Genomic DNA, 15,033 nt, shown 5'->3' on the forward strand with positions numbered 1-15,033 from the left:
CTGATACTTGAAAACAGACACAATACATGTTGTCATGAAACACTACATCTCCTGTGTCAATAATTGATCTGAAGTTCATTACATGTGAAAGGCATTTATTTGGCATGGCAAATGAAATGCTTCCAATGTACACATTATATGGCCTGCACCTCATACACTCACCTTCCATTCTTGATGATGACATTGATGAGACAGGTGACGAGACGTGTTCAGTGTCACGTGCCACAGGTGACACAGGAGCTGCCGGACCAACTATATAGAAGAATAACATCAGAATTTCATTGTCATGTGTACATAATTAACATGAAGTATCTGTAGTGGGAGTACTTATGGCTAAATATCAGCATCCCGTTACGAAATTACAATTCTATGGTTAGGGCAATCTGTGTATTATCCATCTTAACACAAATGTACATGTGAAAGTAATTGTCCAATTTCTTTTAAACATCATACAACATACATACAATGTTTATGCAGATATGTATAAAGGAATGCGTGATAAAATGTACTGGTCTGTTGTACATACACTGCATATGTTGGGTATTATTATAGCTACAATAATGTACATCACTGGCATGAAAGCAAAGTTGACTCTGCTTATAATTCAGCACCTAATTGTGGAAATGTGTATTAATGCTTTTAGAGATCTGTCAGAACATTTAAGAGAAGCAGGTGTAGCGCTCAATGTGGCTGACACTCAGCAACACATGCAGTGTGTCGCTCACAGATGGTACTGGGGTGAGAAGGTGGCGTATCTATAACGTTACAATAATTTATAACTGAAAGAATGAGTAACGTACGTTTTAATATATCGTTGAATGGTGTTTGAAAGTAGTAAGATAATTACCATTTCAAATGAATGTGATGAACTTCTGTTCACCTTGTCAGCTTCTAAAAACTGTAAGGGCTCCCCCTACACTTGACACCACCATGACCCCTTAGCTGCTTCTACCACCTGTAAGCCCTCCCACAAGACTTGACCCTACCATGACCCTGTGAGCTGGCTCTCTGCCCGACACCACCCCCTCTGTTCACCTCTATGCTGTGATTACATATTAATTGCAGCTGGTTTCACACACCGGTACATGAGCGAAATACAAATATGAAGTGAGCTACATATGAACACAATTAAATACCATATGGTACATGTTCCTATTTATGCTCACATTAGACTACATGAAGCGCAAAAAGAGCTTTCATAATACATAACAGAATCTGTTACTGAAAATGATTAATGTTCGCCTTTCAATTGACAATATTCCATGCAAGACTTTATTACGCAGTAAGGGCCTGTTTAGAGGTGTAACATAGATTATCACAAATATATATATATTATATGTATATATGGATCGACACATACATGAAAGAGTGAATTATGCATTTCTGTGCACAGACACAGTATAACGAAGAACACACTGATGTTAAACACTCCACAATCCTGACGAAGTCGACGGTAACACGTGACGAAACGCGTAGAGTGGGAGTCTCATCCAGAGCGGAGCATACAGCAGAGAAGTTGCAGGAAGATCCAGCCCTTACCGAGCGACAAAACCGGAAGTGACGTCAGATGCCAGTGGGAACAGTGTAACAGCTGACCGGAGGCTGAGGCGGAGGAGTGGGGAACGCTGCGAGACGGTGAGCCTGGCTGGCTAAAGTCTTCCTACACTAATGCAGTGTGACATGCCCGTTTTTAATTGTTAGAATGTGAGTACATTATTTTATTGTTATAAAATCGTCATACCTTGAGTGATCTGTGCTATGCCAGTTTCTTTCTCTCAATATTGGGGCACTTCATCCTGAGGACCTGATCCACTCTGATGAAAACTGCACCACCCATCTGCCACTGACTGTTTGAGTCAACCCTCCCTATTTGACTCTTACATCTTGTAAGTAGTCAATTCATTAGAGCCAAGTCATTTGGAGGCTTTTATTTCCACGTTGCCATTTTGCTGCACTTAAATGTTTTTTTGTTTCTCCCCCATGCTCCCCTTGGATTTTGTGTGTTTTAACAAAACAACACAGGACAAACCTATCACAATACACAGCAACTCTCTCTGTCAATATGAAATATGCAAATCTCCCAGCTCTGTGTGTCTCTCTCTCTCAACAACACAGAAAATGAATAAAAATACACGCTGCCTTTAAATGGGCCGCTCAATCAAAATCATGCTTGCTTCGGCAGATTCAGCAAGAAGTTTCATTGGCGAACCTAACACCACCTCGCCATGCACGCCGATACACCTGCGTGTGATCGGAAAATCATCGCCATAGTGGGAACAAATGTTTTCGGCTTGATTCGGAAGGGATTCGGCCCTTATAGCATACGGCAAGGGAAAATCAGCAAAATCATGCCGATAAGGAACACTTGGCGAGAGGACTTTTTCTGCGCTTACTGCATGAGGCCCTTAGTTCCTGTCGGTGTACATAAAAAAGCTCTGAGACCCGCTCACAATGCCTCTATTAACCATGGGTGTCTACTCTAAGGGACCCAACTCACTCTACAAATGTAACTTTTTTCTAACAGAAAGAGCTAAACTCTTATTACGGCTGCAGAGGGGGTATTATGTTTATGCCAGATAAAACACCTAAACACTGGCCGTTCTGAAATAGCTCCTCTTGTAACATCACTCACCTTGTCCCTACAAGAACTAAAGTCACTAGAATGCTTCATGGGATAAATATAGGAAATGGACACCTTTAAAAAATAAATAAAGTAAAACTAGTTTTACATGTTTTTTTTAAAACCTTTCCCACAGTAACCAAACGTGTGCGATTTGTATGCAGTCTGTACCTAATCCCTTTGGTGATAAAGTTGTTTGTAAATGGGATGAACAGTAAACACACGGTTTCAATGAAATGGACCCACAGCAAATATAAACATATTAATTTCAACACAGGAAGCAAATAAGTGAAAAATTGACATTAAAGGTGATTTCATCTTTCTGCAAAAATCAATTGCATTGATAAGTTGTTTAAAGATGCAGACAATGCAATATCCTACGTTTTTTTTTTAATAAATCAGTTTTGTGCTGAGAAAATACTTCTTTTTTTTAAACAACGCTGAATTACATTTTCAATGTGTTATAATGTAACACTATTTTTTCTTTCTATAGCAACCATTTAGAAAGTTACAGTCCATTCCTCTTCTCAAACAGGATCTGCAACACCCCTTTTTGAGCCCTACCCTCTCTCAACAGTGCACCAATTGTATCTAGTGACTGCCTGGTCACATGATCTTACCACAGAACTTTGCAACTTTGGTCCCCTTCTGGCACTGACAGCCATTTAGCGACCCCCCCAAGCCGAATCTTCGCCAATCGATTGGCACCTTAGCTAATTACATATCACTGTGTGGATTGTATTTATGCACATATTAAAGGGGAAAAGTGTAATTAAAAAAAGGCAGCTTGGACTGCTGCTTTAAAAAGACCTCCCCTATTACTGTATCTTCATTTTTTGGACAAAAGCAGGCTCTCTGTTTATGTAAATATACTTTACCAAGACGCTGATGTATTGGGTTTCTGTCCATCATCCCATGCCCAAAATATACCATGGGTATCAGTGTGTAGACCTGTCCAGACTTTAACATCTATCATGGATGAAACCCATTCCTGCAGTGAAAAGAAAAACTATTTCAAATGCTGCGGTGATCTAATTATTAGAAACTCTTGCTGAGGTATAAAAGTGATAGCACAAAATAGAAGTTCAAGCGCAAAAAAATCACTTAATAATAAAGTATAAAAGTTAAATGTTTATCTCAGAACTATAGAAATTATTTACATTTAAGCCCATTCTAGCTTTATTCTTAAATGTTTAAACTAATTCTACCATAAAAAAATAATTTGAGATGTGCGCCTGGTTTTCAAATATGACCATTAAACTATTTACATTTGTCTTGTGACACATATTGAAGAAGATCAAGGAGTAGTCTACCATTTCCTCCAAGCTGTTAATAGTTAGGAGCCATGTTCCTCTGTAAAAGCTGCAGGCAGCTTTTGCATCATAGAAGGTTTTATTTTCTCCAGGCTCTGATATATAATAACAGTGTTCATCCCAGTACCACCATCCAGACTCCTGTGGGCACTCTAAACTCACAGCTTCTGCAGGGAAAACAAATAAAAGCACCAATGTCCCCTGTACAACCTCTTTATTTACGGTGTATGGAGGCATCAAAGTTCCATTCTGTACAATGTTTATCCTACAAGTGGTCACTGTTCTCTTCTTGCAATGCAATACAGAATATGCAACAGACTCATTACTAAAACAATGAAAATTATTTTTAATTTCCTCAATGCAGTTCAAAGTTCTAGTAGGCGCACTGATCCTGAAGAAATTTAGATGTGGTCTAAGTTATGACCAACATCTTCATAGATTACATTATCTGGGGGCACATTTACTGGGGGTCTGGGGGAAAGATCTAGGCTTTCCTATGTGCAGGACGCCCGCTTGGATGTGCATACCCCTGAATGGGATATACACCCGGTTCTCCTGTTCCTCTTTTCGGCTTCAGTTCCCAGCCACATCCGCTACGTTCAATTCTCAGAATTTGGTCCTTGCGTCAGACTTAGTCTCTGCGACTTTCCTAACTTCAAAATGAAGCAGGTTGCTCTGCTATTTCGAACACATCAACTTTGAAAAGCCCGTCTTAGCTTCATCGACCCAAGTCACTGGATGGTCTGGTTCTCTGCCTCGGCCATCTCCTTACATACACTCCTCTAAGCAATCCTTAGCATGAAGGTAGGAGGGACATGGGCGGGACATAAGAATTGACATAAGGAATTGACCAATGGGAAACGTGGTATATAGAATAATTTTTTGCATGGTTTCAAAGGAAATACCAACCCTCCAGAAAAGGGCAGCACTAAAAACAAGCAACATACCTAATAATATTCCAAAGCCAAACACTTACCTCAAAGCCAGGAAGGGCAGGATTATTTTGTGGGGAAACTCAAGAGAACTTTGTTTTTTGTTTTTTTAATAAAAAAGAAACCCAATAAAGTAATTATAAAAAATAATAAAGAATGGGGCAGGGATGTGATCTTTGAGTAGACAAAAGCATTTCTACCACATTTCCTTAATTAAAGGTGAATTATTTATTGGACATAGTTTAGCTCGTTATAATTGGCTTAATCATAGTATCTAGATAACACAGTTTAATTATTTGATATCTCAGTTTTTGAATTTGATAGATCTGTTAGCAGAAACATAGTTAAAGAAAATTGTGCTTTTGATCTGCTATTAAAATGTACAGAATGATGAAATAGTATGTTAAAGAAAATACATATTCCTTCTTTACTTACTTTGGCAGCCAGACAAATTCAGCCCAAAAAGGCAGGTAACCAGACTGTCACATATCCCTGTGACTGAATTACAGGCGATACCTCCAGGGCATTCGTAGCATTTGCTACTGCAATTAATCCCATAGAAACCTGGGGCACAGGCTAAAGGAGACAACACAGATTCATGAAAAATAAATTGTTGTGCTACCAATATATCCAATATTATCGGCCATTACGGGGTTATTTTTTTAATCTAACTCATTTTTCAAGAAAGGGTCTAAAAAATATTTCACAGATCTTAACATGATCTGTTTTGTCATGAATTGCATGATAAACCGGTAGATATAAGGTTAATTCAATTTTAGTGTACACATTTTGTTCCTATGTACGTATCAGAATTCCTCTTTTATTAGCATCAAGATAACTGTGCCAGGTATGAGCTGTGGTCAGGGCCACCGACAGCTTTCCTGGGGCCCCAGACTAGAGTCTCCACCTGGGGCCCTTCCTGGCAGCGACCCTGTGAGTTTCCTTTCTTTCACCCTCTCCCCTCACTTACACCTCTCTCTGCCCTTCCCCCTCTCCCACCACTCTCTCTCACTTACCAACCTCTCACCCCCCCCTCTCACCCCATAGCTTTCACTCATTTCACACACCCCTATCACTCACTGACTAAAAAAATGATCAAATTCAATAACCTGAAAGTCAGAAAAATGCAAAAAATCTTTCTTCAGTATTATAACGTAGAATTACAATATTTATATATGACCCTGAAAAGCACATACGATACGCCCTAGAAAACACCAGCACATACTATATTTATATATAAAAAATGATAATGACATCACATACAAGAAACATAGGTATAACAGTCAATAATACTGTATCTCTACATAGGCAAATGAGTAGATTGGTGGACTAAAGGGTACATACTGTATGTTATTATTATCATTTATTTATAACGCGCCAACATGACTATTCTCTAGCGCAGATGGGTACTCACGTATCACGTCAACCCTATTCTAATGACTGAATAATGTGGCTCATTTCTGCACATGTATTTCTCCGAGAGTTGTATAAAGGAATGTTTAATGAGGTTTATGAGTAAATAAGGAGAAATAACATTTCCAAATTTAAATTGCAATGTTTAAAGGAAAACAGAAAAAATGAAAAGAGGAGCAGCACACAATATGAGGAAAGCACTGTTTATACTGTGATCCTTAGGCTACGCTTATAGTGACAGTGACGGCGACGGCAGGATATGGTCGCTGGAAAAATCAAATTGAGATGACTTCCAGCGAGTGCGGCCAAGCCGTCGCGCCACACTTACTATAAGTACACACGGCGGCGGCAATGCATTTGTTTTGACGCAACGTTGCGCCGCTGTCTCCGGCACTATAAGCGCAGCCTAACAAGGACGCTGCTCACACAGAATTATGTATTTTTCAAAGCAGGTGCTGCATTTTAATTTGTCAAGACAACATGCAGGCAACAATGTTTCTGGTCACTTGGGCCCTTCGTCTGGTTTGTGAATGGTTAAAGGAAAATTTTTAAAGTCCCTCTGTTTTTTAAATATATATGTGGCAAAGGAGCCTAAGGAAATAGAGCTCTCTAATCCAGAAATGACATTGTTATTCTTTATTAAAAAAAATTATATTTTTTTGCCTTGAGACTTGGTATCAGCTCATATTTGGGATCTGTCCACACAAGAAAATTATCATGTAATGGTACAAAGCAGCCTCTAAACACATGGATTCCTACTAGCTATAACCACTGTTTTTAAGTCAGCATCATGACAGTAAGGACATTTAAACAATCACTTACCAGTTTTGAAATAAGCAGTAACAGGGTCAGATGAGGCAGCAATTAATTCCTTCCCACTAACCAGCACAAATCTACCTTTCCATTCAGTCACTCCACTGCAGTTTTGTAGTTCAAGCATACAGGCTTCTTTAGCATTGACCAAGGTGTCAAATGTGTATGTCAAAGGATGGAGCAGGGCATGTTTTAGGTGCTCCTGAAACAAATCAACAGCTGCAAAAATGTAGTAGAATTATTCCAAAGTTAAATATTCCTTCACAATGACATTTACACCCATATTTACTAAGCAGTGCTATTCCATAAGAAACAGATGTGTGAGACTTCATTGTTTGTACAGATAACACAAATTATCCAGTTATAATGCAGAATATCACAGAGTTTCCATCAGATTCAATGGCAATGTTGGTGCAGAAAATAATAACATATCTCTTGATATTACACCAAAAGGGAACAATGAAGCCTGTCACATCTGTACCTTCCAGTGCTGGAAGGTACCTTGTGGCCAGTTCACTTGAATGAGCTGCATGGTTGTGCCTGTAAGGGGGTAACCAGGCTCACTAATAATGGTCAAGCCCTCTTGGTTGCCCCTGAGTCACGTGGTGGGATCCTAGAGTATCAGCTCTTGGACCTGGCTGTTGTGTATGTACTGCTATGCATTGTGTAAAAATTTGCGACAATAAAGAATTTTTGTGTTTATGCCTTTCCAGGAGTACCAGCAAGCAGGAATTTCATATCATCCAATGATATCTCATAAGGAGAAAAATAAATTCCTTCCTGACTCCAAGAATTGGCAATCCGATTACTTCCTGGATCAACATCCTTCCCGTGTTTACTTATTTGGTATATCCCTGTATACCCCTGTATCCCTGTATACCTTTCCTTTAAAAAAAGATGTCCAACCTTTTTTTGAAAAAATCTATTGTATCTGCCATCACTGTCTCCATGGGTAATGAATTCCACATTTTAACTGCCCTTACTGTAAAGAACCATTTCCTTTGTTGCTGGTGAAATCTCCTTCCTCCAACCTTAAGGGATGACCCTGAGTCTTTTGTAATGCCTGTGGGATGAATAGTTCTTTTGAAAGCTCCTTGAATTGTCCCGGAATATATTTGTATATAGTTATCATATGCCCTCTTAGATGCCTCTTTTCTAATGTAAATAAATCTAATTTAGTTAGCCTCTCCTCATAAGTTAGATTGTCCATCCCTTTTATTAATTTGGTGGCTCTTCTCTGCACTCTCTCTAGTTCCATAATGTCTTTTCTTAGGATTGGTGCCCAAAATTGTACTCCATATTCAAGGTGTGGTCTTACTAGTGCTTTGTACAGGGTCATAATTATGTTTACTTCCCTTCTAACCATTGCCCATTTAATGCACAATAAGATCTTGTTTGCCTTTGCAGCTACTGCATGACTTTGGGCACTATTGCTAAGCCTGCTGTCTACCAGCACTCCTAATTCCTTCTCCATCAAGGATTCCCCAAATTTATCCCCATTTAATTTGTAAGTCATCTGTTTATTCTTGCATCCCAAATGCATAACATTACTTAATCTGTATCAAACCTCATCTACCATCTTTGTGATTTATCTGTATTAAACTACATCTGCAATGTGTATTTCAGCCAAATGTATTTAATGTCTGGGGTGGGGAATGTAAAATTACATACAGTAGGTATCAAGATATTGCATTCAAAGTACTTTATTCACTGTGAATGCAATCCCCCAGTTTAGTGAATCAGCATTGTTCTGTAAATGTAATTTGGATGTCAGTCTCAGTAACTCACTTAGTTGAGTTGTTCCATAGAAATGAGGATTAGGACACAGGTTGGGGGCAGCTAGGTGCCAGGAGCCATGGAATGTGGTGAAAGGCAGTCGATCAGATCTGGGAATATGGCTCTCAGTGGAGTAGAGCCCAGTGTACTGCCCAGACTCTGAAGCACCTACCCACCGGGAGGTAGAGGACTGGCTAACAGAATCAGTTGCCGGGTCTGTGCCCTGCAGGCACTGTTTCTGTGTGCCAGTTTGAAATCCCCACTTTCCAGGCAGTTTTGGATCTAAGTCTGCCCCCCACCTCTGACTCACACAGCCGAATGAGCCTCCATCAATCCCTTTCCTGGGATTGGCTGTTGCTTGCCAGTTCGCGCTGTGATTGGTTGCCGGCTCCTCTCAATGTTAAAAGATAGCTCACGGCAGCTATGTAAGGACAGGGCAGCACAGCGCAGGCAGAGCAACGTAGACAGCATAGGCTGTGGAGAGCGTAGTGAGATAGCGTTGGAAGATCTCCCAATTTGCTCCAGGGACGCGGTGGCGGGCTTTTCAAAGTTGCACTGCTCTGAATAGCAGAGGACTTGGAACGGAACCTGGGCCAAGCGGATACTAAGTTCTGAGGGGGATACGGACGGAGACAAGCCAGAGTTGCACAGAGGCGCAGATCGAGCTGCGAGTTCTGTGTGGCTTACGGGAGACAGCGTTGCAGTTTTGTGAAGCTTGCGTGGAGCTCCGGATGATTGGCTGATGCGTTCTTTGAGTCCAGGGAGATTCTGCGGGTGAATCTACAGACTTTACAGAGTTACAAACTGGCAGCAGATGCAAATATGCTATAGTGTGAATAGCACTTTGGATACCTGGAGAAGAAGCGGATACGGTATGCCCACTGAACCAAGCACCCTGCACCTAGTGAGGCTAGAGACTTCCCCAGCTCCCCAGTTTGGTGAGTGTATGCCATTTCTGTATATTTTGTGTATTTGCCGGTTCTGCCAGAATAAACCCTGTTTAATTAATTCATTTGTTCTATGCTTGGTGATAGTGATTCCAGAAGGTTTTTTTGGTGTTAAAAGTACGTTGTCTTGAGCTGCAAGCTGACAACAAGAAAAAAGGGGACAAGATTCTAAACCTGGATCCTGACATTGCCTTTGCACACACGGGTGCGGACAACTAGGAGAACAGAGAAGCCTTCCCCTACAACTACAGAGACAGATAAGACTTTTCTTATATGACTGTTATCTATGTGTGTGTGTGTGTGTGTGTGTGTGTGTGTATATATATATATATATATATGTATGTATGTATATGTACAGTGGCGGCCGAGCTGAGTCTTCAGCAGACGCGGCTGTTTTTGCCGACACGTGCCGCGCGTCACTGATGCGCGGTCACGCGTGCCAGGGTGCGTGCTCGCGTGACAGGGTTCCCCGAAGGTGGTGGTGGAGTAAGGGGGGATGTGGAGGACCCGGAGAAGCAGAGGGGGACCCAGAGACGGAGGTCGCGAGGGGAGGGGAACGAGGGGAAGGATGCTGGGAAGATACGGCTGGCGCGCGGCCAAGTTCGGCGCCAGCCCGAAAACAGCTGCGGGACAAGACGGGTAAGTGTGAGACTGAAGCTGGCTGGGCCAGTATATGTATGTCTCTATGATTTAGGCTGGTGAATCGCTGGGCTAACCACGTAGTTAAAGAGAGCTGGACTATAAGTGTATATATACTCCAAAGTGGAGCAGATTTTGTTTGCTGATTTTCATGTTTGCTGTGTTTAAAGCGACAGGTGCAATAAAGCCTTATTTTAATTTCACCTTAAAACAGTCTCCAATGCATACCTTTGCACATGTCCTCCTACACCATCACATCGTATTCAATAGTTAGGAAAGATAATCCCCAACTCCAGCAGTTCGGCAGTAGAACATTGTAGTGCAGCTATCTGACTCTGGATAGCAGATTTTGTTTAAGTGTTTAGATTTTACTGCAGCCCAATGTATGTTCCCCGCAGCAGAGAAGCCCATGGAAACAGCCCATACTGTCATGGGAGTCTAGGGTTATTAACACCTTTTTATACCGGGATCATATGATTGAGCAAGACAAGGCGGTAAAATAAATTGTAATTAATTCCACGAAAAGACATATCAAGGGATCACAATTTGCAATGAAAAACACACTTACTGGGATCTGAGCTAACAAACTACACTTCCCTAGAACGAAATGTTAACAAATGAGGTCTGTACGAGTCCTTTCCAATCACCGGGAAATACAGATGCAGCGGCCATTATTTTAAGAAATCATTGCGCCGTTTTCGTGTGCGCTGCTGTACTCCACGCGGCATGAACGCGGCCAATCGCCCCAGGCACAAGTGTTTATTGCGGTTGCTTTGTTTGAATTCCATGGATTGTGTGCAATTAAATGAATGAATTGTAATGTGTTCAGTACTGTGCTACTGTGTCAATTTCAGGTGTTTAAAAGGCACGACACAAAATGCCACTTATGGCGGTACGGTTGGAAGCAATCCTGCGCCATGACATGGGTATTCCAAGGTATACACTGTGTGATTTGTTAAAATAATGGCCCCTGCATCTGTACTCACAAAAGTCCTGGAACGCAATTTGGCATGCAATTCCAGGCACTAACGCTACATTCAGTTTTCAGAACTTGGCCCCTGATTTCTTGAGTTGAAATCATTGAAGCCGGCTCACGTCTATTCCTTCCAGAGCATCTTTAAATTTGCCGCTGATGGTTTGGTGCTTGGAATCTGAGGTCCTGACTGGCTGCAAGGTTTCTTATAGGTTTTGGAGTCCGATTCACAAACCACTACAGCCAATCAGCGCGTGGGAATTTACCTACCAGCCGATCACCAATTTGCTGGTATTCTGATGCTGGGTGGGTACATTTTCCAATTCTGCTAAGCGGCATGCACCAACCTGGCACTGCTGCCTCTGAGCATATTGAGCCCCCCGCTGTTCCAGGTTCCTCAAAGTCTGGGGATGGGCAAATGGTTGCCGGAAAGCCCTTTGTAAGACCATGACATGTTTACTCAAGTATAACTACAGAACTCCTCCTGTTCTAACACCTTGGCATCCCTGAGGCTTTCCACTCCGGGACCTGAGTAGACTCAGTGGCACCAAGCTTGGTAGCCATCTGGTCTCTCGGAACCCCGGACTTGGAAATTCCACAGTTCATATACAATGCATCAATCGTATATACCTGTATTAAATGTACACTTTAATAAAATATGCTTTTCCCCTGTATCTTGTGCTTAAAATGTCTAAGTCCCCTTTCTGGTGTCAGGAATGGAATAAAATTATATACTTTCTACTCTTACTAGCCTCATACCTGCCACACTTTAGAAACCTGACTTTGGACTTTACACAAATAAAAACCTCACAGCTTTATCACATAGCGGGGGCACCCACTAAACCCCTATACCAGGTTCCGGGTGACTAGGCATGAACTGGGCATCCCCCTTATGCTAGGGACCACTGTACCATTCTGGGGATACCATGATCCCCTATGCCCTGTATTTACCTTTCTGGTCTGTGGTGAAGCAGGGAGCCCTGGCGGTGAGTCGCAAGAACGTTTCCAGGGTAGGATTTTGCCCAAAGCACTGTGCTTCAATTTATCCGAGAATCCTACCTGATTCCCGGCTACATCTTAGGGGTATCCCGTAACTCGGGGACCCCGCTACATAGCCACAACCTGACAAGACTTTCTCTGCAAAACCCACCCTGAACCTCCTAGCCCAGCAATCTCTGTGTGCTGGCACTCCTGGAAAGGCAAAAATACACACAGTCACAGTAATGCATATATGACAGTCAGATCAAAGAGCTGACACTCTAGGACCAGGGGTAACCAAGTGGGCTTAACCTTTATTATTGAGCCTGGTTACCCCCTCACCGTCACACATACACAAACACGGAGCTGCCTCGGCTGCCCGGCTTCACCATTCCAAGAGCCGAAGGAAAAAGCTATTTCCCCCACAGTTCAAAGTTTAATTAATCCCTTGTAGTGGGGTATCATAGGATATGTTGTGATATTTTGCATCACCACTGCTATTGAATCTTATGGAAACTCTGGATATTCTGCATTAAAATAGAATATGTTGCGTTATATGGGGAACAATAAAGCTTGCTTCACCTGTATATGTTGGGTATTTGGCAAGAATGAACTGAGCATGTACAGCTTGAACATATGTAGCCTGTGACAGGGCCCAGGGCCGCCAACAAGGGGGTCTGCCGGGGTTGGCATCCCAGGCCCCGTAAGTCAGGGGATCCGGCCGCCCGAGCCCCCTGCGTGGCCATTATATAATAAAAGAAAAACATGGCGGCTATTCCCTGTGCGTATGCGCAGAATCGAGGTACCGGCGCGCATGCGTGGGGCAAGCAGGGTGTCCGGCCTGCTGCCTCTGGCCCGCTCCCTCCCAACATGGGACAGAGGGGAAGCACCGTTGCGAGTCCGCGCACGCCAATTGACCTTACCGCCCCCCCCCCCCGCACTTGCCTCCTGCCACGGAATTAGCCGCCAATTTCGCTCCAGCCTCCCACCTCCCGCACCCGTGTAACCCCCTCCTGCGCCACCCACCCTCCCGAGCCCCCAGAGCCTACCTCCCGCCCTGGGTAGCAGCCATGGGAAAATCGGGGGACGGGAAGGGAAGTGTCTGGCAGGCAAGAAAGCAGGAAGCAGCACCCACCCAGTCAAGGTGTCACCCACCCAGTCATTCCCCCACCCACTCACGCAGTCACCCACCCACCCAACTCACCCACCCAGTCACTCAGTAACCCACCCACCCAGTGACTGTCACCCACCCAGTCACTCAGTCAACCCACCCATCCACCCACTCACTCACCCAGTCACTAAGTCCCCCACCCACACAGTCACTCAGTCACTCATCCACCCATCCACCCACCCGATCACTAATCACCCAAAGTCAAGTCACTCACCTACCCACCCACCCAGTCATGTCACTCAACTCACCCACCCAGTCAGTCACCCACCCAGTCACTGTCACCCACCCACCATCCAGTCATTCTCCCATCCAGTCACTCAGTCACTCACCTTTTTTGTTGAAAATATAAAAACAAAACAGATTGCATTGTAATGTTTTTTCCCGTATTACAATAAGAAAACAGTTAAGTAAAAGTTGCGCGCTAAAAAATATTTTTCCGTGGTAGGTGCGCTAAAGTTTTTTTTGGGGTGGGAGCTGCTCCTTTCATTTGTTCTGGGTCCCATGATTTCTTTTGGCGGCCCTGACAGGGCCTTTCCCTAATTTAAAAAGGCAGCACACATAGTCTATAGTTCAAGGGTGGGCAACCTATTTTTCAATATAGCCACAGGTGTGGCGAATTAGAAGTGAAAATAGCCACACCATGTAAAAATTGAGGTATTATGTTGCACATGCGAAAAATGTAAACACACACTGTTTCTCAGGGTCGTTCTATAGTGTGTGCGCCGGAGCCTGTGCACGTGACGCATGCTTTTTGTGTGTATGCTGTGAACGAGTGAGGCACTGTGTGTGTGTGTGACTGTGTGTGTGTGTTAGAAATACGTTTGAAATAAAGAAATACTTTAATAAATTATTTATTAACATTGTACACACACACACATTTCAGCGGCGGTAGCGGTGCAAAATCTTTCTTTTCCTCATTCTCCCCCTTGTCGGCCGGTCCCACACTCACAGCCGTGCGCGCGCGGCACCATTATAGAAAGGCTGACAAACCTCAGCCAACTAAAACTGCCACGCGCAGCAAGCGCACACACTATAGAACGGCCCTCAGACCGCAACCCCAATCATCCTCTCATGCCACCACCACTACCCTCCTCATCATCTCCTCACCCCCTCCTCATCACCATCTCATTTTACCCCCCCTTATCACCATCTCATTTAACCCCCCTCATCATCTCCCCCAGCACCCTTGATTTCCCACCCCCCCTGGCACCCTTGATTCCCCCCACCCCCCGGCACCCTTGATTCTCCCCCCAGCACCCTTTCTGCAGTTCCATCTCATCAAGCACCCACACCCCCCCAATGCCTACCAGATCGCGCTGCGCCGGCGATGGAAGAAGCGGCGGGCAGCAGCGGTGGCGGGCTGGCGGCAGTGGTGGCGGGCTGGCATTTTTGGATGGCGGGCGGCACGGGTGGCTGGCAGGCTGCCGCACATCACACTGGAGCGAGCTGGGGGTGTGT

The 15,033-nt window shown here is 43.5% G+C and overlaps 1 protein-coding gene across 4 annotated transcripts in view; it reads right to left on the bottom strand.

Annotated features, from left to right (window-relative positions):
* The window catches only part of LOC142472303 (macrophage mannose receptor 1-like), a 244,922-nt gene that overhangs the window by 136,203 nt on the left and 93,686 nt on the right, over positions 1-15,033 (bottom strand). For 3 of the 4 annotated variants that reach the window (XM_075579316.1, XM_075579315.1, XM_075579314.1), the window contains exons 11-14: positions 7,101-7,310; positions 5,301-5,441; positions 3,934-4,100; positions 3,499-3,611 (exon numbers count right to left, since the gene is read on the bottom strand). In XM_075579316.1, coding sequence (XP_075435431.1) covers positions 3,499-3,611; positions 3,934-4,100; positions 5,301-5,441; positions 7,101-7,310 — 631 coding nt within the window. The remainder of the gene's footprint in view (positions 1-3,498; positions 3,612-3,933; positions 4,101-5,300; positions 5,442-7,100; positions 7,311-15,033) is intronic. The other variant, XM_075579317.1, reaches the window with a different exon arrangement.

Source organism: Ascaphus truei, chromosome 21 (assembly GCF_040206685.1).
Source record: "Ascaphus truei isolate aAscTru1 chromosome 21, aAscTru1.hap1, whole genome shotgun sequence".
Classification (NCBI taxonomy): Eukaryota; Metazoa; Chordata; class Amphibia; order Anura; family Ascaphidae; genus Ascaphus; species Ascaphus truei.